The following is a 23,806-nucleotide window of genomic DNA, read 5'->3' on the forward strand; positions in this document are numbered from 1 at the left end:
ATGTAACAATTAGAATAAAACTGGACCCTGCAATCATCTGGGGCCCTTCTTTATATGCCTTCTCTACAAGAGGTCTGGAGAGTCACAATACAATTTTTGGAGGGTGACTCCCCCCATTTAATGCTTTCCCCAGAGGCTCACCTAGTGCCTTTGTTACATATCTTTAGGTGCCAAACAAAAACATTCCTCTTCTTCTAGGCATTTGGCTAATTAAACAATCTATGGCCTTTTAAGCACTGTTCAGGGTTATTTGTTTGTTACTATGGTGTGCATTTTTTTGTTTTTATATTGTAAACTGCCTGTGATCCTCGGATGAAGGGCAGTAAAGAAATTTTAGTAGTAGTGCCGTAGTGCCGTAGTAGTAGTAATTCAACAACAACAATAGAAACCTAACACAGATTAAAGACTGGGAGGCTAGATAAAGAATAAATGAGTCAAAATCCCATCAATGTGAATACCTACCACAACTCAGATGGGACATGGTTCCCTAGAGGGGATGCCACAACTGAATAGCCTCCCTCGATATGGGGGCAGCATTCCCTACGACGATAGCCTGTTAAGAAGTTTGCAAGCCTTTTACAAATTGGTTTTCATTGAAAGGATTTGTTGCATGGTATAACCTATCATCTATCCCTTACGAGAAATGCTTTCAACATAAAACAGTTTGTTTCTTTCCATTTGAAATATGTTAAACATAACCGAGTTAACTTTCAAGAAGGGAAAGCAATTCCAACCTATACTGGTTTACTTCCATGATTGTGGCAGTCTGCCTATAAATACTGGGGGTGGGGAGTTTTCTGATTTTCACCTTGTTTCTTCTGCAATGTATCATCAAGATGATGATGTTTGTGATGAAGTGTCTCACACAGGGGCCTGGAGATAATGGATTCAATGGATATCCTTAAAGGATCATTTGTCAATTTTGTATTGACTATTTGTGTTGCTCCAAGACAGGAAGAGATTTCATTTTTTTAATATAGGCTCTGAAGCCCTGAAGCATCTTCTTAAACCGTTTAAAAAGAAATCAATTTTCAGATGGATAAAAGGGAAGCTAAGAAGGGTTTTAATGAACTTACTTGAGCAGCGTGTTCTGGACCTCATTCAGTTGAATCTTAAACAAGGCCAGGCAGGTTTAGAACCTACTATCAGCAGAGGAGCTGTGGCCTGGAAATGCTTGCTGCTACTGTTTAGAATTTGCGGTTCTGGCTCCTTGCGTAAAGCCATAAATTACTGCCTTAGTACCCGAGACATAATATGTAGTTGCACAAGAGTGTAAATTAATTGCTACCACTAATGAGGATAAAAGGGAAAGCAGTTACTACGCAAACTAGATCTCTATGTTTATGTATAAACCAGTACCTTGTGACCATGTTACATAATCTCCTCACAATTATATTCAGGTAACTACACACAACCCTAGTGAAAACTCACTGTACTGGGTAAAAACCCATTTCAATTAAATCTTACAGCCTCTGCTTTGAAATTAAAGCTGGATATGTGTTATGGGCATATGGAAGACACAAGTGAATCTATGCTCTCCTGACAGGATATTCTGTCCAAAATAAATTACTGCAGGGATATTTTAACAGAAGGAACACAGAAGAGCTCAAGTGCACTGACAACTCAAAAAATTTGTCAAATGAAGCAGAGAACATTTCACAGATTCGCAGGTCAGGGACAGGGATTGACTTATCCCAAGTGCAGCAAGGCAAGGACCCACCAACATCCACACTAGTAAGTACACTGGCCACAAACAGGTCTTGAAAAAACTCATGGGCACAGAAATCCAGAAATCTTGTACCTGCAGGGAGCATATGCAACTACTACAATGTGCACAATTTTTGCACACTGCTGTCTGCTCTGCCTTGTCCTTTACCTACCTGAGACAACTGAAGAACACAAGAACATTTCTATTCTCTCAATTTCTTTTTCTTTTTTAATCAGGTACTTGACTGCCAAGTTCAAAATATATACTTTGAATAAAAATTAAGTCGGTCAATCAGTTACTTTTACATGTCATATTATCTTAAAGCACAATCCTAACCATGTCTAATCAGAAGTAAGCCATACTGAATTCAAAGGGGCTTGCTCCCAGGTAAGTGGGATTAGGGTTGGAGCTTTGGAGCATTTTTTAACGGAGAAGTGGTTAATAAATTACATGAACAGCTAAAAGTCATCCTATCCCATTCACATGTGTGGGTTATGTATGCTTACTGGTAATGTCCACTGCAGCTTAATTGCAGCCACTGCAGCCTAAATAAAATAAAATATAATAATCCCACAATCTTTATTTATTTTAATTTATGTCTCACAAGGGATTAATTTCATTCCAATTTATTGTACAATTATAGATTTCTGGGGGTTGAAAACAGAGATTGAATTGGTGAAAATAAAATTTGATGCGGTCATTACAAGAGCAATAATGTGTTAACTACTTGGGATGAACATGACAGATGCAAATGCTATCATAAAATAAAAATATAGAATGAATCTCTTCACTCAGCTGAAAAAATACACATTATAAATTTATTCAGGTATTAATGCAGGCTTCATAACATTTATATCTTAATGTTTGAAAAACAAAACAAAACCATGCGTGTTAAGGAGACAGAGGCTGACAGTATTCAGCGCTGCATTGTTCTTGATTTGTCTGGGCGTAAACATAGGCTGCTTAAGGTCAATGCTGGGAATTGGTAGCAAAATGGTACACAGGCTCTCCTCTTCTTTGGTAGCACATAAAGAGGGAGAATGCACAGAGGAAGACTAGCTTGGCTCAGAGGTCACACAGCTACCAACATATCTGTACAGGAAAAGGAAACTTCAAAGAGAAAGCAGAACTCAAGGGTGGCTGGTACAATAACAAAAAAGGGGCCTGAAACCCAGAACTTACTTTACTTGATTACTGGGAGTGGAGCTAACTCCCTAGATTGTAGAATGGGGTTTACAGGATTACCACAATAGATATTTAGATGTGTTGTATAAGCATGCAAAGGGACGCGGATGGCGCTGTGGGTTAAACCACTGAGCCTAGGTCAGAAGGTCAGTGGTTCGAATTCCCGCGACAGGGTGAGCTCCTGTTGCTCAGTCCCAGCTCCTGCCAACCTAGCAGTTTGAAAGCAAGTAGATAAATAGGTACCGCTCCAAGCGGGAAGGTAAATGGTGTTTCCGTGTGCTGCTCTGGTTTGCCAGAAGCGGTTTTGTCATGCTGGCCACATGACCCGGAAGCTGTATGCCGGCTCCCTCGGCCAGTAAAGCGAGATGAGCGCTGCAACCCCAGAGTTTTCTGTGACTGGACCTAATGGTCAGGGGTCCCTTTACCATTATAAGCATGCAAACAAAGCCTGTTCTGAACTTTCTACTTCTGGAATAAGAACACACTCATTAAATGCCAGAGGATTTGGGGGCTGTGAGGGGCCTCTGAGCTAGGAGGAGGTATGAGGAAACTTTATAGTTTAAATGTCTTCTTTCTTTAATTCCCTCTTCACTGTGAAATGTTTCTATGGAAGGCTGAATGTTGGAACAAAAACTGGGGTGGTGGTAGGAAGATATAGAAGTCATCAGCAAAGAGGAAATGGCAGGAAAAAGTGCTGGAACAAGCTCTGATCAGAACTACATGATTGTCAATGAAATGAAAAGCTGTTACAGGTGTTCAGATAATATAATCATCAAATTTTAGAGTTGGAAAGGACCATGGGGACCATCTAGTCCAACTCCTTGCAATGCAGGAATCTTTTTGCCCAACCATGACATGTACCTTTGCCCAAATGGTTTGATTTCAAACTGCATGGGCAAAACCAGGTCACCTGACAAGAGTGTGATGTGGCCTGCAGGGTAGGGGAGATAATCACCCACCTTGCTGCTCAGATCCTGCTGCCCGTCCTTGGTCTACACCAAAATCACATGCTGGCTTGTTGAAAAAGGTAATATGGGAAGCCACAAAGCAAGACTGTAGCTGAACACATGCAGGGGCAGGAGCCACAAGCCTGGCTGTCTACCAAGGACAAACAAAGGTTTGCGCTTGTCACTGATCCTGAACATCCTCCAAGTTGAGCAGAGGTGAGACAAAGACATCATGCTGAACTCTGGAGGTAGGAAAAGTGCCAGTATCACTACTAGGATGAGCCTCACACATGCTCAGTTTATTCATTTTTGTAAACAGGGAAAGGATGCTTGCAATGGAAATGGTAGAAAGTAAATTTTGATGAGCCCTGTATATGGAGTAGAATTAAATTCAAAATAAGCAATGGGATTTAAGCATCCACCGCCTTATGCTCTTACAAAAGAACCAAGTCAAACAAAGCATTACAGTAAGTGCACAACAGGCAACTTTATCTTTGTTCCCCCCCCTTTACTTAATTACAGGTGTGGACTGGCAATGTTCCTGGGGACAACAGTGTATGGGGAAGAGGATTTAACTCTTTTCTCCCCAGCTGTGATTCCAACACACACACACACACGCACACACACACACACACACACACACACACACACACAGCAGTTATGAGGCTTAGAAACAAGTTTTCAATGATGACAATGGAAGTGTTTTGTCCCTAAGTCTTCTACCTGCACAGGGACAGTTTTCATTTGGAACACAGCTAGAAGGGAAGAGTTAAACAACTCCTCTCTGCGCTTTGTGGTCCCAATGGAAAAATTGTCCCTATGACTGTAATTAAATAAAGAAAAAAAACACAGACAGCTAAGCAATTAAGCTAACTTCTGGTTTTGCCCTCAGCCAACAACAAATCAGAGCAGCAGACATGAGAATTTGAAAAGAGAGAGAAGAAAAATTCTGATTGCAAAAACATAGCTTGAGATGGTATGCTGAGTGTCGATAACAGGGGGAAGTAAAACTTTTGTGGCCCTCTCTCCCTTCTGTGATTTCATATAATGCATGCCGTAAGAATGCCGTAAGAACAGGTAAGATTTCGTCAGTTGGAAAATAATGCCATCAGATCCAAAGGCTCTTTCTCACTTCGTGGCTGTCTTTTAACAAAGCATTGGGAAACAAATCTCAAAAGGGGCAAAGCTTTCCAAATGCAAAGCCAGCAAAAAAGTGGAACAAAGCCAGCAAGAAACAGCAGAGTACTTGGCAGCTATATACTGAAGCTTCAAACATACCCTGTGGGTGGCCATGGGTGTTGGCTGTAAAGCTACAAGCAGACTCTGTTTAGTCCTGCAATTATACACAAGAAGTATATTAAACTGCTTTGAAACCATATAGCAATTTAAGAGAGACTAGCATAGCAGAAGCTGGGGCGCTAACATCATGAATTCTCAGAAAAGTAAGTTATATGAATTGTTACGTTTCTTCATGCTTGGACACAGAGCTTTTCTTAAATTTTGATCATGGATTTGTAAGGTGGTAGTGCTGCTGGCTGGGCCCACCACAGATTAGTGGGTCCCAACCCACCAGCTGAAGACCAGACTATTACTGCTCCTTTATGATGCCAGAGTTCTGGGTTTTTTTGGATTGCTTGTGAACAACTTACGATATTTTTGTTCCTCATTTATCACCACACTCTTCCTACAAATTTTATAATTTAGCAGTCTAAACTAAAACTGGTAAAAATAAATAAATACTGGCATGTTGCAACCCGTCATATTCTAGAAAGAGCCCAATCTCTCCTGACATCACGAATACTACAGGTCTGGCTTCCACAGATTTTTCTTAATTTCTACAAAAAAGAAAGCTGACACAAGGGAAGACACTGTTGCAGTTAGTTTGTTTACAATTAGTTATTCTGTACCAATAATGGACCAAGACACTATAGCATCACCTGTGAACTGGAAAACACTTGAGGGGGGTGGAATTCATTCCTTAATGAGAGCCGCTCATTTGACTATGTGAATTTTAATGACTTTGTGAGCAGGCACAGTAGATTTTTGTTGTGGTTCAAATAGAAGTGACACCACCACTACCAAGAGCTAATATACTAAATCTAGCAGGTAGTGTTGTATCAATCTCTCTAGATGGCTGCTCAATATCAGTAATGACATAATAACTATTTCCTGTTATAACTAAATGCAATTTCTCCTGACCCAGGAAACAGATTTATTTATTTAAGACATGTACATTCTTACCTTGGAATTTGAATGGCTTAGTTGCCAAACGTTTTGGCTCCTGAACGATCAAAAACTGGAAGAGATTGTTCCAGTTTTTGAACGTTCTTTCGGAAGCCGAAAGTCTGATGGGGCTTCCACACAGCTTCTGGTTGGCTGCAGGAGCTTCCTGCAGCCAATCGGAAGCCATGCCTTGGAAGTTGAATGTTTTGGAACAGATTCCATTTGACTTCCAAGGTACGTCTGTATATACCATTTAATCATCAGCATATCTTAGTGGAACATGTAAAAATAATGCACACAGAGAATAATACCTTTAGAAATAATTATGAAATCTAACTTCAACTCAAACGCTGCATTAAAATGCCTGCTAAAACAAGAAAGTCTTTGCTATGCACCCAAAATTTTGCAAGGTGGGTGCCTATTTAATCTCAGGTGGGCCTACTACACTGAATGCATGGTGTCTAACAAACAGTTGGACCTGATTAAGCAAGGAGGACCCAAAAGTAAAATGTGACTTCCACATGCAGACTCCCAGCTGAATCAGAAACTGAAATGCCAATTGATACTGCACACATAATTCTAGTCACCAATCACTACTTGCTTGAAGCACGTGGGAGGTCTGAAACCAGGCTTCACTCCCACAGACTAAATTACTAGTGCTGTCAAAGATGACAGTGATGATCATCTGATTAGCATACTCAAATCCCTTTTTGCGATTTCAGTCATTAAGTCTATATAAAAATAATTTGAAGGTTTAAAAAACCTATTACTCAAGCCCAACTCTAGACCAACAGTACTCACTAGAGTACTGTAAGTACATAAAATTTGCAGTTACCCAAGTAACTTGTTTCCTTTAAAAAGAAAGAATATTACATTAAAATTAGCAAAGATGCATCATTTGATCAGGTGCATGTCAGTAAATGCTTTTGTCCAGGACTATGTACATGTTTATTATGTAGCAAATATTTGTCTAAAAATGTAATTATTTTATGTTTTAATTGTTCAGATACACCCTCTATCCCAGATTCTGATGACAGAAAATTCCTCCCTCTTCCAGGTCCAAAAGAAAGCCAACCCTCTTCTTCTAAAGCAGATAATTCAAATGCTAAGTTGGAACCCATCATTCCGAGGTGATATTGAGTGGAAGGACTGACAAAATGCCAACAGAAAGTGTCAAAGAAAAACACCAAAAGAATCTGCTTTATGAGTGATGTGGGTCAGTTACTGGTGGGTTCTGGGTAGAGAAACAAAATCCACTGGTGTGTTTCATTTAGCAAAATGCTTTCTAACTACGACTTTACGTGTATGGATTCCCTTTCAAGTGAAGTGGTTTTGCACCAAGTAAAAAGGTTACAGAGGTCAGAGGATAGAAGTGAGTAAATTAACAAGACTGCCAGAGACATGCAACATAGTCCTTAGAATTACCTTGATTCAGGATATTTTGTAAGGGTGGCCAAGCTGCTGGTATACATGTGCCCACCCACATCAATATGTACCGGTGCATTGGATTTTGTGAGCTGGGCTGGCGTGGGGATGCCTTGATTGTTCAAAGGAGATGCAGGGGACCTAGTGATCAGAGGTCTTGACATATTGGGCCGACTGTCCTGTGAAAAGACACAAACACCATTAGGAATTTGAGTTTCTATTTTAGAAAAGCCAACAACACAGCTAAGTTCATGTTTAAGACTGAATACAACATCACCAGCACCAAACCTCAGTCTCCATCTTTAAATATGGCTCTCTCTCTTTTTTTTATTAAAAAAGAAGTCAGTTAAACTTGAAATCTAGTTACATTGCAATCTTCTGTTTGAAAATGTAAACTAGCTCAGTGCTCACTTCAGAGCTAGATTAAGTCACTAATAATGACAAAATGATCAAAAAATACAAAGGGAGAGGAGAGAAGCAGGATTTTGCTATGTCCCAAACCCACCTATGCACTATGCAGTTAAAATAGGTAAATACAAACCCTCAGCTCTTCCATTCTGCCAACTCTTCTCTTGAATTTCCAATTCACATATCACGCAAACAGAAGAGGAAACACCTGGACTAGCCAACTGTTCATGTACTGTAAAACACGGGGCACCGAGAGCCTTTGAGAAAGACATTTTCCATGTAAATACTGTATTATACAAGTTATGACAGATGCCCCTCTGCACCCAAAGAGGCTGCTATCCCCAGAGCAGCTTCCCGAAGAAATCTCCAAAAGGGAGCACCACAAGCAGATGCAGATGAAACAAACGCCTCAGTCAAACTGGAAATGCAATGTCAGTAAACTGCAAGCACTAGCGCTGTGCAAGGAGTCAGGGTGGGGCAGAGCGAAGCAAAGCATTTTGCTGAAGCCAGCAAGGCAGACCAGTTTCAAAATTCTGGAATGTAAACAAAACAAAACCTGGGCACATTTCTAAGGCAACGGCACTTCCTCCTAACATATTCACTTAAGGATGTAGCTGGGATATACCGACTGAGGATACAGAATTGTTTAGGGTTGATACGCATCTTATCAGCAATAACCTGTGAGGACTCAACTAATCAGATAGGCATAGGGTTGCACTGTTAATTCCAATTATCCATCATAAAATGAGAACAACCCCACAGAGTTATTAGGATTATTGGGCCATTGGGATAAGCATTGTAAATCATTTTGCATATAAAGCGGCTGAGAGGTTGATAAAATTATAATAAGCTTCACCAGAGTATTTATAGTTCTGCACAGCGAAGAACAAACATAAAATTTATTAACACATTTCCATTTGTAGCAGGCCCAAACATTGTACTACCACATCATTTTAAAAGATGAATCTGTATCTGACCATTTAAAATATTATTTCACTAAAACGGTTGGACACTTTTCAATATTTGTGATGTCTGCCTAAGGCTGCCTGAACCATTTGGATCATTCACAGCGAAAAGAGGCAGCTGCATATACTGGACAATGTAACTGAGCCTGCACAAGATAACACCGTGTTTCCCCCTTTTTAAGGCGTAGTCATAAAATAAGCCATAGCAGCATTTCTAAGCATTTGAGAAATATAAACCGTACCCCGAAAATAAGCCATAGTGATAGGCGCTGTGCGGAAGAGAGCACTGAGCTCCCCGAGTCAGCAGCAGCAACGCCGGCCGCAGCAGTGTTTGCTGAGTCCTTTCTTGCTTTTGGGACTTGGTTACTGTGCTGGCTTGGGATGGTGTGTGTGCAATTGCTGTTGCTGCTTCGTGTTTTTCAGCTGGATTCTCTGGGTTCTAAGCACTTTCCCCCGTTTGTTTGCGAAGCAGCACTCGGCTGCAGCCCTTGCCTCTCCCCGCGGCTGCAGGAGGCTGCAGTTGATCGCTATCTCCTTTTCCATTTCTTTTGTCTTTGAGCACCCGGCCCCGCCCCCTCTCCCCTTCGTGGAATGAAGAACGGAGTTTTAGCAGCATTTCCTCATTATAAAAAAAAGGTCAGGAACTTTTACTTTAACCTCAAAAATGGGATATTTCCTCTCTCTAAAAACAACTCTGACCTGAACACCAATAAAACGGGAGTAGATCACCTCCAGTTTATAAATCCGCAAGTAGATCGCAGTCTCCTGGAAGTTGGGCTCTATACTTTGGCTGATTGCAAGCCTTTGCATCTTTAAAAAACAAAAACCATGCGCCTCTCAGTCTTAATTTTTCTTTAATTCATCCCCCTATACCCTCCTCCAGCCATTGCCTCCTTCCATTCCTTACCCCCCCTCCCTCTCTCCCCACTTCCCTCACTCCTGTGCGATCTCATTTAGTCATATACTTGCTTTTTCTGTTGTGTTGTCTATTTTATATTTAATATTATTACCCTTTATGATGTTATTTTTTCCCTTGCGATAATTATTTATTTTTTATCTTTAACTAACTTTCCTTTCCATATTTTTCCATATATAACTCAACACTTTCCCATTCCTTCTTAACTCTTTGGATAGAGTGCCCCCCCATTATTGTTGTTAATTTTACAATTCCTGGATTTTTTATGGAACCGAACAGCTCGGGTGCTTCAGAATGTGCCTTCTGTTGCTACAGGGCTATGGGGCTTCACTATTTGACCCCCCCCCCCAGGTTGGGATTTTTAAAGTAGTTCTGTGGGTCCCAGGGCGCAGAATCACCCCCGATCCTTTCCTTTGTCTAAACAGACCTCTTCCCCCCTGACTTTGGAAGGCTGTGCTTCAAGGGTGATACCAGGGGTTTTTTAAGACCTGCGCCTCTTAAGGATTGTTACGGTCCATAACTTCCATTGCTTTCTAAAGGGTTGGGGGTTTAAAGCACTGCCACCCCCACCCCACCCTGCAGGCGCTCGGAACTGGCAGCGCCAACAACGCGCCCAGCAGCGCGCAGAAGAGAGCACTGAGCGTCCTGAGCCAGTGGGTCCCAGTTGTACCAGCACTTTTTTAAAAAAAAGACACCCCCTGAAAATAAGCCACTGTGTGTTTTTTTGAGGGAAAAAAGTTATAAGACGGTGTCTTAAAAAGGGGGAAACACGGCACTTTAAGGGGGGGGGCTTAAATCTACTACTTTCCTTCAAAACAATAGCTCAAACTTAAAAAGAACAACATGAGAGATTTTATAATTGAAACTAGGTTTAAGGGTCACAGTTGCAGAATGCATTCAAGCTTCTTGGATATTTGGCCAGACAATTAGGTCCAAAGGACAGCAAACAAAGCAATAATGTAAGCAAAGAGAAGGAGTTAAGATGTGACTTCTATCATTGCTATTTGAAGAATGCTATGTTCTTAGGATTTGGAAAGGCTGGAAGCAGCGGCGGAGCTTCATGCTCTGCCACCGGGGGCGGAGAGCAGGCATGCTGCCGCTAGGGACGTGGCGCGCGTTCTGGGGGCGCGTTGTGCGCAGGGGCGGGGGGCGCGTTTGGGGGTGGGATGCGCCACGCACAGAGGTGGGGTGCACGTTTTGGGGTGGGGCATGCGTTTTGAGGCATGGCGGGCAGCCGAGATGGCGCCCCTGGGATCATGCCGCTCAGGGTGCCCTACTTGGAGAACAACAAAAACAGGTCTACACATCCCACAACCACCTTGAGTGGGAAGACTGTACATTCCTTTAGCATAATGCTAGGAAACAGAGAAGAAAAATAAATTGTTTAGGAGATGGCTATAGATAAAATGAAGAGTTTGGGAATACAACAAATAATAGCTTTGTGGTCTATATATGAAACATACTATGGATTGTATCCAATGCTAGTCTTACTCAGAGTAGACCCATTGAAACTAATAGGCACAACTAATCGGTTCCATTAATTTTAATGGGTTTACTCTGAGTTGGATACAGCTCTGTATGATTTTCTTTATGATTCCCCCCCATATCTATTATAATTTATAATACAATAGTGTCAAAAGGACTTGGAAGAAAATATTTTCATAAAGGAAATCTGGCATGTTCTAATATATCATCTTTCTCGGGTTCCTTACTAGAACTTGAACAGCAGGTGATAGTTCTGAAAAATGACTCTTTAAATACTGAAGGTCAGACACAAGTGGGAAAGTACAGTATATCCTATATAATAAAATCTAACCCAAGATTGCTCACCATAGGACATGAAAGTGGATTCTCTACCTTTAATAAACAACACAACTTTAAAACATAGCTCACAATATTTACGTTTACTATAAATCCTTACTAGAAAACAGTCCTTTCCCTGACAAATATGTCGGGCTGATATTTGTTGGGCTTATTTCACAGCAGGGGTGGGGAACCTGTGGCTCTTCAGATGTTGTTGAACTAAAACTTCTGCCATCACTGACCGTGCTGATTGGGGAAGATGGGAGTTACAGCATAACAATATCCAGAGCCACAGGTTCCCTGTCTCTGGCTTATAGCAAAGGAACAGGTGAGAGGTCCCAATAATATGAGCCACCTTTCTACGCAGAACACTAAACCCTTCAAATGGGGGGAGGGGCGAGAGAGAGAGAGAGCCAAAGCAACACTCTTCTGAGATGTACCAACAAATCTTCCATTTAAGATATCTGCCTCTCCTGATCTCATACAACTTCAGGAGTTCCAAGAGAAGGGGAGAGCCATGTGCCCAACAGAATGACAGTCTCATCAATGATTCTGCCATTACTGGTAAGCAATGTTTTGTATGAAGACTGATCTAGAAAGGTTTTTCCATTAAAGTAGTACATGCAAATGCCCTTATCATGCTAGTGCAATATGCAAGACACATATCATTTTGCAAAAGCAGAGACTTTTGTTCTCTATGAAGGATGAGAACGGAATGAAATATGAAATAATGCATCTGACATTTTATACATGGTGTCAGTTAATAGGAAAATGCATACTTTAGGAATGGCACTACTACAGAAATTCACAAACAGCACGTCACTTTGATTATCATTCCCAAAATTCTGAACGCTTTAAAATTCTGCAATGCTTTCATTGAAGCTCACTGTGCACATGCATCCTGGGAGTTCTGGTGTGTATTGTTTTTTAATGTGGGTGCAACATTCATTCTGCACAGGGCCGGCCCTATGGCCAGGGCCCGCCGGCCGGCCGCTGTTCCATGCAGCAGCGCCTTCGGCAGCAGCGCTGCACGCTGAGCCCGCCCGCCCGTCGCGCAGCAGCCCGTCGCCAGAGGTGCTTAAGACGGCCCTGATTCTGCACTTTTGTGACACTTTAAAATACTGTCCTAGCTGAACATATTTCTCTTTCTTGCAATGATTCTAAAGTATGTGTGCACGTAAGTATGTACTACAATTATTTGTCCAGCTTAAGAACACTACAAGTGATGCAGTCTTGATCTTGATCAAATACACACACACAAATATGTATACATGTGTTTTCACAACTTAAAAGACCATGCTGCACTGACCCTCAGGTAAATATGCAAATATACCTGACCAGATCTAATGCTCATATGCAGGTATTATGTAATGCATGCAGTTTCTGATGAATTTCATAATTTCCCTGAATTTTCTAAGAGAAATCAATTCTATACTCAGTAATTTTAGCAGAAAGGTTTTGAGCCACTATTTTTCAGTACCAACAGAGCCAAATATCTACCAACCAAAAAGTCTTTTTTCATACAAATGTGTATTTGTGACCTCAAAATTGCCTTTTCTACTGATGCTGGTTTCTTAAAATCCTTAATGCTCAAATGTTACCAACACTCATATACTATTTTGCCTTGTGTTTTGCTTTCCATTTAAGTTTCAAATTAATTCTTACAACTTTCCTGTGATACATCAATATTATTATCCCCATATTACAGGTTTATGTGAGAGACAGAGAGAGAAAACATTTGAGGAGGAACCTGATAGTCAAGGACCATCATCATTTATATTTTGGAAGCTAGAAACAAGATTCTTATGAATGCTACAGAATAAAAATGAATTAAAACTTAATGGAAAGCTAATCCTTCACTTTCCGTAGGTTCGCATGATGCTAGAATCTGAGTCAATTGCTGTAACCATTTCTTCAATTGTTTCCTGTGTACATGTATGAAATAGTTCTCTCCACTGCTACTACACACACAAACTTTTCAGGAATGAAGAACTCTGAATCACTGCAAATATGATGTCAAAATATGAACTGAATACATCTGTAGGAATGCAGAGAAACATTGCAATGGTCCTACATCCCCTAGACCAGGCATCCCCAAACTTCGGCCCTTCAGATGTTTTGGACTACAATTCCCATCTTCCCCAACCACTGGTCCTGTTAGCTAGGGATCATGGGAGTTATAGGCCAAAACATCTGGAGGGCCACAGTTTGGGGATGCCTGCCCTAGACAAATTCTCTCCCTATCCCTGTGTATGAGAAACTATTTTTTTTAAAAAAAAAAAACAACAGAAGCAATCAGAATCAATACCAAAACCATGTGATCGGCTTCAAATCAACTTGGTTTATACATTTGTACTAACACTTATTTATTCAAATTAACATCATGACTGTTCCTAACCAAACTGCACCACAGCTGTTCCTATTAGAACAAAATATACATGAAAAAGCTCTTCTTAAAAATCACTAAACAATACTGTCAATTATGTATGCAGATTGAAACCTAAATATCCTGCAACAGGATATTGTATATTATATGCCATCCCTATAACTTAGAGGGGGGGGAATTATCTATACATATAATTAAATAAATATATCTTCAACATGCTCCCTGAGATGTCAACAAAATATTTAAGAACTGGCTATATTTGATACTTCTCCCAGTCCTGCCCACAATCATTATGGAGTCTCTGGCACAATACTGCTGCAACCTGAGACACCTACAGCATTTTTAACATTCATATCCTGCTTGCAAAATATTTAAGAACTGGCTTGCAGGATATGATTCCCATTAGCATCTGGCTAACCCCTGTGAGAACAGGATGCTAGGCTACATGGGCCTTGGGCCTCTGATTCAGCAGGGCTCTTGTAATGCTTTTGTACATTTACTTACTCACACTTTTAAAGGGATAATATACAAAGTGGCACACCTCTGTACACAAACTAATGCAATATTAGGATAACAGCCATAACTTACTACATGCAGTATGACAACACACCACAGCTGGCACTCTTAACTGCTGTGTTCTCTAATGTGGATAAGAGGACCATCCACTGATGTTTTTTATTTTGTAAATCTGTAATAAAATAACATCGATCAATGCCAACATCCTTTGGCAAAGTTACTTTGGGAAACAATAGAACTGTGCCAAATTTTCAACCTCATAAATTTGGCAATGCCACATATGGGTAAATGCCGGGTGCACCCGCAGCCCAGCAACCCCGGCCAGTATGGCCAATGATCAGAGATGTTGGGAATTGTAGTCCAACAACCTCTCGAGGGCCACAGGTTACCCATCCCTGTGCTATATAGGAATTGTCAGGGAGTGCAAAGTCATACCATCCTCATTCTGAATCCCAGGCCCACTCTAGCCATGCCAGATTCCAGAGATATGGAATGAAACATCTTAAGCATGCATTCCATCAACAACAGTGAGATGTACGCTCCTACAGTCTATGTGCATTCAAATGCTCATTCCAATATGCATTCCAATATTCAACAAGCCTGACTGACGCTTCTCATTTTCATGCGCTGAGTGCAGCAAAAGAGGGACTTTCAGCCTTGTTGCAACAGGGTCAAATGTCCTTCTTCCACAAATACTTTCATGTCTTCCAAATATCCCCCACACCCAATTCCCCAATGAAAGGGTGGTTTTGTAGGACATAAAATTGTATGCAGGATATTTAATCCCCAAGTTTTGACACAGCTCCAGGAAACAATATGTCTTCCTTTGCGGGGGTGGGGTCAGAGAGCGAATACCTGATTGTTCTTGACTTATGCCAAGGTAGTTCACTCTTCCAGGTTTTGACAAAAGTGATTGTTTTCTTTTGCCTGCACTTACGAAGCACAGAAGTACTCAATTATTTCTTTTGGAACTTCAGTGGCACATTCCCTTGGGATTGTTCCAGATCAGCTACCTAATAGCAAGGAGAAGCTAACACCCATCGTAAAACTTTCGGAAGGTGCATTAGATGTTTATTCTCCCCTTTGCAATTTCACCCTCAGAAGTGGAAAAAAACACTGCCAATTGCCATCTTGGCTGAGAAAGCAGAGAGATAATTTCAGGTTTGGACACTCTGGGGTGACAAGAGACATCACCTTTACAATCCAGTGGCTCTTTTGAATCAGAGGTTGGCCAGTGATATAAAAGCAACCCCTCCCCTTGAATCTGCCAGCCTCTTCTTTTATCAACTTTAAAAAATATACGTATTCAGCACTATCATCTTGACATAATGCACATATACTACAGAGACATGCATGTATATTACAGAGAAATAGTGTATTAACTAGTGAATAAAGCTTGTGTTCTACAAGAATAGGAATCTTCCTGACTAACATTGCAAATGCTTCCGGGTTAAACCACAGAGTCTAGGGCTTGCCGATCAGAAGGCCGGCAGCTCAAATCCCCGCAATGGGGTGAGCTCCCGTTGCTTGGTCCCTAATCCTGCCAACCTAGCAGTTCTAAAGCACCTCAAAGTGCAAGTGGATAAATAGGTACCACTCCGGCGGGAAGGTAAAGGGCGTTTCCATGCGCTGCTCTGGTTCGCCAGAAGCAGCTTAGTCATGCTGGCCACATGACCTGGAAGCTGTACAGTGGCTTCCTCGGCCAATAAAGCAAGATGAGCACCGCAACCCCAGAGTTGGTCATGACTGGACCTAATGGTCAGGGGTCCCTTTGCCTTTATACGTATAGTTGGACCACAAAGAAGGCTGATTGCCAAAGAATTGATGCTTTTGAATTATGGTGCTGGAGGAGACTCTTGAGAGTCCCATGGACTGCAAGAAGATCAAACCTATCCATTCTGAAGGAAATCAGCCCTGAGTGCTCACTGGAAGGACAGATCCTGAAGCTGAGGCTCCAATACTTTGGCCACCTCATGAGAAGAGAAAACTCCCTGGAAAAGACCCTGATGTTGGGAAAGATGGAGGGCACAAGGAGAAGGGGACGACAGAGGATGCGAGGGTTGAATAGTGTTCTTGAAGACCCACATGAGTCTGACCAAACTGCGGGAGGCAGTGGAAGACAGGAGTGCCTGGCGTGCTCTGGTCCATTGGGTCATGAAGAGTCAGGCACAACTAAACGACTAAACAACAACATACGTATGGTGGTGCAGGATCATGTGTGCCACACATTTATTAATAGTATTTTAAACCTGCTCTTCAGCTCAAAAAGTACAGGAAACCCCTGTTTTGCACGCATTCAAAGAACATGCACCCTTGCACATGTGGGTCATTTTTGGAACTGGAAAAGGGCGCAATGGAGGCTGGATGTAACAGGCAGGCATATGCGTGCTCTGCAGGAGCGCACAGTGACTTGAAACTCAACCCCCACGCAAATCAGGTCTTGCCTGTACCTCAGACCAGCTCACAATGATCAGTAATAAGACTCTCCCTACGCTCAAGCTCACAATCTAAAAACAAAACAAAACACCACACCACAACACAAAAGGTTAAGGGTTTGGGAGGAAGGCTGGAAAAGGCACACAGACTAAGTACTGGTGCATTTCGCTCCATAATGGAAAGAAACACCAGGAATACCAACAGGATTTTGTGGGCTGGTGAACTGTAGGTGAATTGTGGCCTCATATCCACCCCCACTCCACAATCTATTAGCAAGAATTGCAACTTATCCACATATATTAACTTAGCCTAGCCTACCCCACAAGGCTGCTATTCCTAATATTTTTTTGATTTCTTAGCTGCCCATCACTGTATGGTTTAAAAATAAATTACAGTTACATGAAGAGGGTGGCTCCTACTGCTGAGATAAGGGGGGGGGAGGTAGGTAATGTACACAACTGAGAGTTCCTGAATGAAAAGCAAGTTACAAATATGTCATTCACAATAGCCCCCTTGCTTTAATTGCAACATTTCAAAGTCCTCCTATTCACAGCAAAATACCCAAACAAACAAACTGTTTGCCAACCCTGATAAATAAAAACAAGCAAAAATGTACTCCCAAGTATGTGCAGTTTCACAAATTTAGCATTTGAACTACCAACTCTCAGCCTAGCCTACCTCCCAGGGCCGTGATTAAGATAAAAAAAGGGGGGTAGGGAGAAGGGGAAACAAGGTAAACAACCTTGAGCTCCCAGGAGAAAAATCAAGATACAAATATACAACAAGCGGCAACAAATATGTGCAGTTTCACAGCTCTCAGCAAAACTCATGCACAAAACATTTTGCCAACTCTGATAAACAAACAGAACTACTACTGTGTTATGCTACAGTCCCTAGATGAACCTTGCTGCAGCTGCAAAGTGTTTGCAGCTTCATTTCACATTTTTGTTTATGGTGATTGTATATTAATAAATAACAGCCCAGTGATGACAAGCAGAGTAGTGACTGGGTGGAAAACATAAAAAAGCAGGGTGGGAAGCTTACAACAGCACCCTTTTTTCTAGTAGGAAGGAAGCCTCATTTATTTCAAGGAAATTGCTTTTGAATCAAACCTACCAAAATCAGCAAATTATGTTTTATTCTGTAAAGGAAGCCCATTGGGGGGGGGGGTTGAAGAAAGTATTGGGGACATGGAGTAAAGCACTTAAACATACCGGTACATACCTTAGTATCTTCCTCCATCCTGCATATCACAGGAACTAGTCTCTCCTATTCTATTATACTGCTCTGGGAGAACTTCCTCCCAAGTACCAGGTGCAGGTGGTCCACATACCTTTCTTTAATTGCTCAGCAATGGTGATTAAGCATCCTTAGCAATGGTGCTTACTGCTAATTGCTGCACCCTTAAAACTGCCTCTGCTTTCTGACTTCCTTCAGGAATATTTGATTGACTTTTTTTTGTAAAATAAAAAATAAAACCAAGAGGCAGGAGCCCCTGCTGGCTCATAGCCTGGTACATGTGTATCCCCTGTAACCCCCTCCCCCTGTCAGCAGCCCTGGAGGAAAACAGCAGTTATGATGAGTTAAACTTCCATAAGGAAATGCAAACTTGCATAAAGAAAAAAGCAGCCTACTAGGATTAGAATTTTGCACATAATGCGAAGAGAAATCATGTCCTTTTGATGTTCATACATGCCATTTAAAATAAAGGTTAGTTTCAATATAATGAAATCACGACACATCACACAGAGACACGGAGGTATGTAGAGTTGTTTCCATATGGATTCAGGAAAGCAGACTGAAGAGGTTGTAAAAGACCTGTCTTCACCCTTTGTAGAAGAACTGCTCCTCAAATCCTAAAAGCCACAGAAGCATGGAAATGGTGCATGAGGAAGATGGCATGCAGGCAGTAGGTGTAAAGCTGAGAGGAGAGCAAGCACAAGGCCATGCAGGTCACTATGCATTTCATGGGATAAGAAGGCATGCAGTTGTGTTTCACTCAATGTAGCAGTGCTGCAAAGCTCAGAGAGAGCTGGCTTCTGGGTGAACTGTCAACCAAGCTTCAGGTCTGACCAAGCAACAGAAAGCTTGATTTGTGGAGTGGGGGCGGTGTTGTCATGCTCCTTTTCTCCTCTGAAGCCAGCACACTACGTGGACTAAGGAAAAGGCAAAGAGCTGAATTCTCTCATGCAGTTCCAATAATACTTTATCCTACTGTATGCTTTGGAGGGTGTCCCAGAGAAGCACAGTGGGAGAGCACTTTAAACCAACAGGAGGCAACACAGCAGGCCTCCCACCAATCCTATCACTCTAGCCCAGGCATCCCCAAACTTCGGCCTTCCAGATGTTTTGGACTAAAATTCCCATCTTCCCCAACCACTGGTCCTGTTAGCTAGGGATCATGGGAGTTGTAGGCCAAAACATCTGGAGGGCTGCAGTTTGGGGATGCCTGCTCTAGCCCACCATTCCCTGGTAAGGGAGTTGCAGAGGTGGAGGGGGTTGTCCCAAGTAGGTATGCGTGCTGTTTATTCCTGCAAAAGCATTCTGGAAGTTCTCCTGCACAAGCCTCAATGAGATCAGCACAAGAAAACCTCTAGGTAGATTGTGCCTCACACAATCTATCATGCATTATCTATTTGTTTAAGCTACCATTTAACATGATCCATAATGTGTGCATAGACTAATCAATCATGTATTATAGTCACTTGAATCTATTTATCTGAAACTGGGAGTTGCCTTAATAAGGTTTTGGTTTTTTTAAAATCAACTCCCCCCCCCTCCAAATGATACTGTTTTGTTTGGAAGACTTTGTTAATTAGCATCTTTTTCTTCTTCTTATTTCTACATTAAATAGGAGCCAAGTCATGCCGGAGTAGTAATAACGAATGGGGTTAGTTTGCCATTGATTTGTGTGAAGGGGCCACAGCTGGGATGGCCAGGAGCAAAATGTGGTCACTGAACTCTGCAGTACCAAACGGTGACCTGCAGCTGAATTCTTTACAACAGGAGTATATTTGCTACTGCAAACAAAAGAACATTTCAGAAGCACATTAGTCTGAGAAAGTGGTTTTTGAGAAGATGAAAGAAAAAAAAAGAAAACCTTGCCACTTGAAAACTGCATCACATTGCATACCACGGCACAGTTATGGTGGCAACCCCAGAACATTTCTTTCCACTGCAATTACTAAACAAGAGAAATGCTACTTTATCTTCAGGGCCTAATTAGATATTACACAAGACACATAACTGCCACTGCTCTGCATTGTGTTCCCTGGTAAAATCCTTTATGAATATTTGTTCTGCAAGTTGTGAATAATCATCCAAGTATATACTAAGGACATTAACAGTATTTTTCTTTTTGCGTATTCTGTTATATAATATTTCAAGAAAGAAAGAAAGATTATGATACCCAGTATTTCCCCTGCCCCTCGCCTTCCTACCTGCCAATATTCCAAAGCTCAGAAATAGAGCAATATGGTGCCTCTGCTCATTTTTGTCATTTACCTTCACCCATCCCCATACACATGCATACATATAAGCACACACCTTAACACATTTATTCGTAAAGGGCATAAAAAGTAAGCAATAGATCATTTGAATACAAAGGAATCCTAAGAAGTATTATCACTGTATGACCAAAGGGAAAATGAGCATCCCTTCCAGTAAAAACAACTTGCTTGTCAAAATAGAACTTCCATGTGCAGCAATTGTCTATCTGAGGTCAGGTTTTGAATTCGATTTATTTGGTCACAGGATCATTAAAAGACTGCATTTCCATAAGATCAGCCGAGACCCTCTGCTTTCCTTTTAAAATATCCTCCCCCTCCCTTTGTGGCTTTTTGCCACCCACCCCTCTCCTTGGTTCTGTGCAAACTCTTTTCAAGGAGTTTTGACGTGTAAATTTCCTCCCGAATAAGCTTCAACAAGATTCCTTTCAATTTTATTTTTATTTGATTACTCATTTTAGGAAATGATAATTTTGTAGTCATTTAAGGTTCCATGTAAGGTGAAGAAATGCTTTTTGCAAGTCTAAAGTAGAAAGTGCCCTTCCATTACAATCCTAATGTAGAGCAGAGCTCGCCAGGAAACTGCCTCTGGCAGGAAAAATGCTCACACACCCCTTACTTTCCTGTGTGTAGATCATGTATAGTCTGTAAAATGACTTGAATTTAGCTATTTAAACACATTCAAAGTTCTGAAGGGATCATAGAATTGTAGAGTTGGAAGGGACCCGAAGGACCATAGTCCAACTGATTCTCTACCTCAGCTTCCCGCCCCTCTTTCCGTCCCTCCAGAAATTCGTTCTCACACAGTAGCAAACCCACAGGGGATCCTATCTTCTGATTCACTGGAGCAGGCATCCCCAAACTCTACCCTCCAGCTGTTTTGGGACTACAACTCCCATCATTCCTAGCTAACAGGACCAGTGGTCAGGGACGATGGGAATTGTAGTTCCAAAACAGCTGGAGGGCCGAGTTTGGGGATGCCTGCGTGACTGGAGAGAGCCACGCAGCCTCTCCAGATTTTCCAACTCTCCCTCTCCCTGTATTGTGTTGTAAAATGAGCCTTCTTCAGCTTCATGGGGAAAGAGGAAGGATGGAACTCCTGCTGCCATTCACTTTTTCATCTTTCTCTCTGGCTGAAGCCCAGACATGTTGAGAGGCTGGCAGCCTCAATGGCGCCCCTCTGGAGGTTTCACCCAGGGCAGAAACCCTGGCTTAGACCCCCTCCCCCTAGCTATGGCTCTGGATCAGCAATCATAGCAGCCATAAGTTGGGAGGGGGGCAGAATTTCACCATTGGAGCCCAAAATCACAGAAACGTAGAATCATAGAATTGTAGAGCTGGAAAATGGCATACCATCATGTTTCACTAGGCTTCAAGTGCAATTATTTGCAGATTTCACAGAACAGGAAGAAGCCAAAAAGCTCCTCCAGCTCTAACACAGGACCCTTCAACTATAGAGTCCAGGCCCACAATAGTGTACTATATTACCAGCAAAAGAAAAGACAGCACACTCTGGGAAAGCAAAGGGCACAACAATGGCAGGCTACACAATATGGGAAGTCCCAAAGGTGCTTGTAAACAGTCAGTACCACTCATGGCAAAGAGAAAGGAAGCCAGCTCTCCTTGTAGCCTTTTTAGAATTACCTGAGGAAGAGCTTGTGGATGCTTGAAATGTACTGGACATTTAAAGAGGAATTGCATTTCAGATATTTATAACCACCTTTGGGGGGCTTTTCCTTTCATTTCTTTGTGTACATCAAATGGCTCCAGATGACTAAAGCAAGTGAGCCAAGACACGTCTCAGGGGATTATTTTATGTTCCTTGAGATAGTTTCTCAAGTCAGGCAATAGGGATTTATATCAAGCTGGTGCAACTTGCAACCCACCAAGATGAAACTGCCCACCAGCCATATATTGTGGCTTGCCAGGTGCTTGACAACTTCCTTATTTTTGCAGACCCAGGCAAGCAGCAAAACCAGAAGATTTACAGAGCATATTGCATAGCTTGTAAGCTGTGTTTGGATTGGCGGGCCATAGCTTGTGCTGACCTGATTTATAGCATTCACTGAAACACACACCAATATTCGGATTTTTAGTATTTGATTTAAGATGCTTTTTTAATATGAAATATCTATCAGATCTGAAACAGTGCACAGATGCTCCCAAGGACCTTCGTGGGTTTCTCTTGCTTCAGTGAACTGTAAATGTGGTTTATCTGTAATAATGCAAGAGTATCTCAAAAGCAACTATTTTTGTCTAAGCAACTGAACCAGCTTAATTCATCCTGCCAGACCACTGCAATGCTATAAATAAACTACAGTGACTACAGGTGAAAGCAGGTGAAGCTTCTCTGAAGGCAAGGAATATATGGAGTTATATTTTGCTCACCCCAGAAAATGAATAGGCAGTTTTGACACAGTGTACTGCAGCCATACAGCAAATCCCTGAACAGAATTAAGGCAAGAATTGGAAAGGGTGGGGCAGGCATCATTTAAGAAGCAAAACAAAGGGCAGAATTTGAAATCAATCAAGGCATCCCAGAGATTTTACAGAAGTAAAAAGAGAGTACTAATCTGCTGTATCAGCCCCTGATGATCATAAATAAGTTATACTATATACCTGGGGAGGAGAGAGCAGTAAATTGGTACAAGAACCATATTCAGGGTTGACCAACCCTTCAAAAACTGCATGCCAAAGTCATCTCCAGACGTGTACCAAACATACAAACTACAACCATAGCTAGGTCTCTCTCTCTCTCTCTCTCTCTCTCTCTCTCTCTCTCTCTCTCTCTCTCTCTCTCTCTCACACACACACACACACACACACACACACACACACACACGGACACACACACACGGACACACCCCTTGCTTGATCAGGTCAATGTCCCTTGTAGTCCAGTATCCTCACAGTAGCCAGTCAGATGCCTGTGGGAAGCCTGAAGCAGGATGCAGGCCCAACAGCATTCTACCCACTTGTGACTCCCAGCAACTGGTATTCAGTCATGTTGCCTCTGATCATGGAGGATGAACACACAGAGGCACACAAAGCTTAAGCCTCTCCAAACAGTACAGCTGAGATAAGGTGATTTCTCCCATGGCTGGTGGACCACTTCAAACACAACCTTGCCGCTCCCTACTATACACACACACACAGGATGGTCCCCTGCTTTAAAAAAGAAAAGAAAAAAGACTGGGATGCAGGACATGCTGCATGCCAATGCTTCAAAGTGTCAATGCTAATTTTCCTGTGATTGTTGTGGCATTCATTCAATGGGCTCAATTTATCAGTAAGGTTGTGTTCCTCCTCTGACTTCAGAGAAAAATAGCTTAATGCAGTGGTTCCCAACAGGTGGTCCGGGGACCCCCAGGGGTCCGCGAGC

The 23,806-nt window shown here is 41.9% G+C and overlaps 1 protein-coding gene across 9 annotated transcripts in view; it reads right to left on the minus strand.

Moving 5' to 3' along the window:
• Nucleotides 1-23,806, minus strand: part of KCTD1 (potassium channel tetramerization domain containing 1) — a 61,801-nt gene that overhangs the window by 18,745 nt on the left and 19,250 nt on the right. For 3 of the 9 annotated variants that reach the window (XM_035125392.3, XM_060277867.2, XM_060277866.2), the window contains exon 2: nucleotides 7,489-7,667. In XM_035125392.3, the coding sequence (XP_034981283.1) occupies nucleotides 7,489-7,652 (164 nt within the window). In that variant the 5' untranslated portion in view covers nucleotides 7,653-7,667. Of the gene's footprint in view, nucleotides 1-5,118; nucleotides 5,174-7,488; nucleotides 7,668-8,029; nucleotides 9,001-23,806 lie in introns of those variants that run through there. The other 6 variants (XM_035125391.3, XM_088675423.1, XM_088675424.1 and 3 more) reach the window with 4 other exon arrangements.

The sequence above is a fragment of the Zootoca vivipara genome, chromosome 8, assembly GCF_965207765.1.
Source record: "Zootoca vivipara chromosome 8, rZooViv2.hap1.1, whole genome shotgun sequence".
NCBI classification, from domain to species: Eukaryota; Metazoa; Chordata; class Lepidosauria; order Squamata; family Lacertidae; genus Zootoca; species Zootoca vivipara.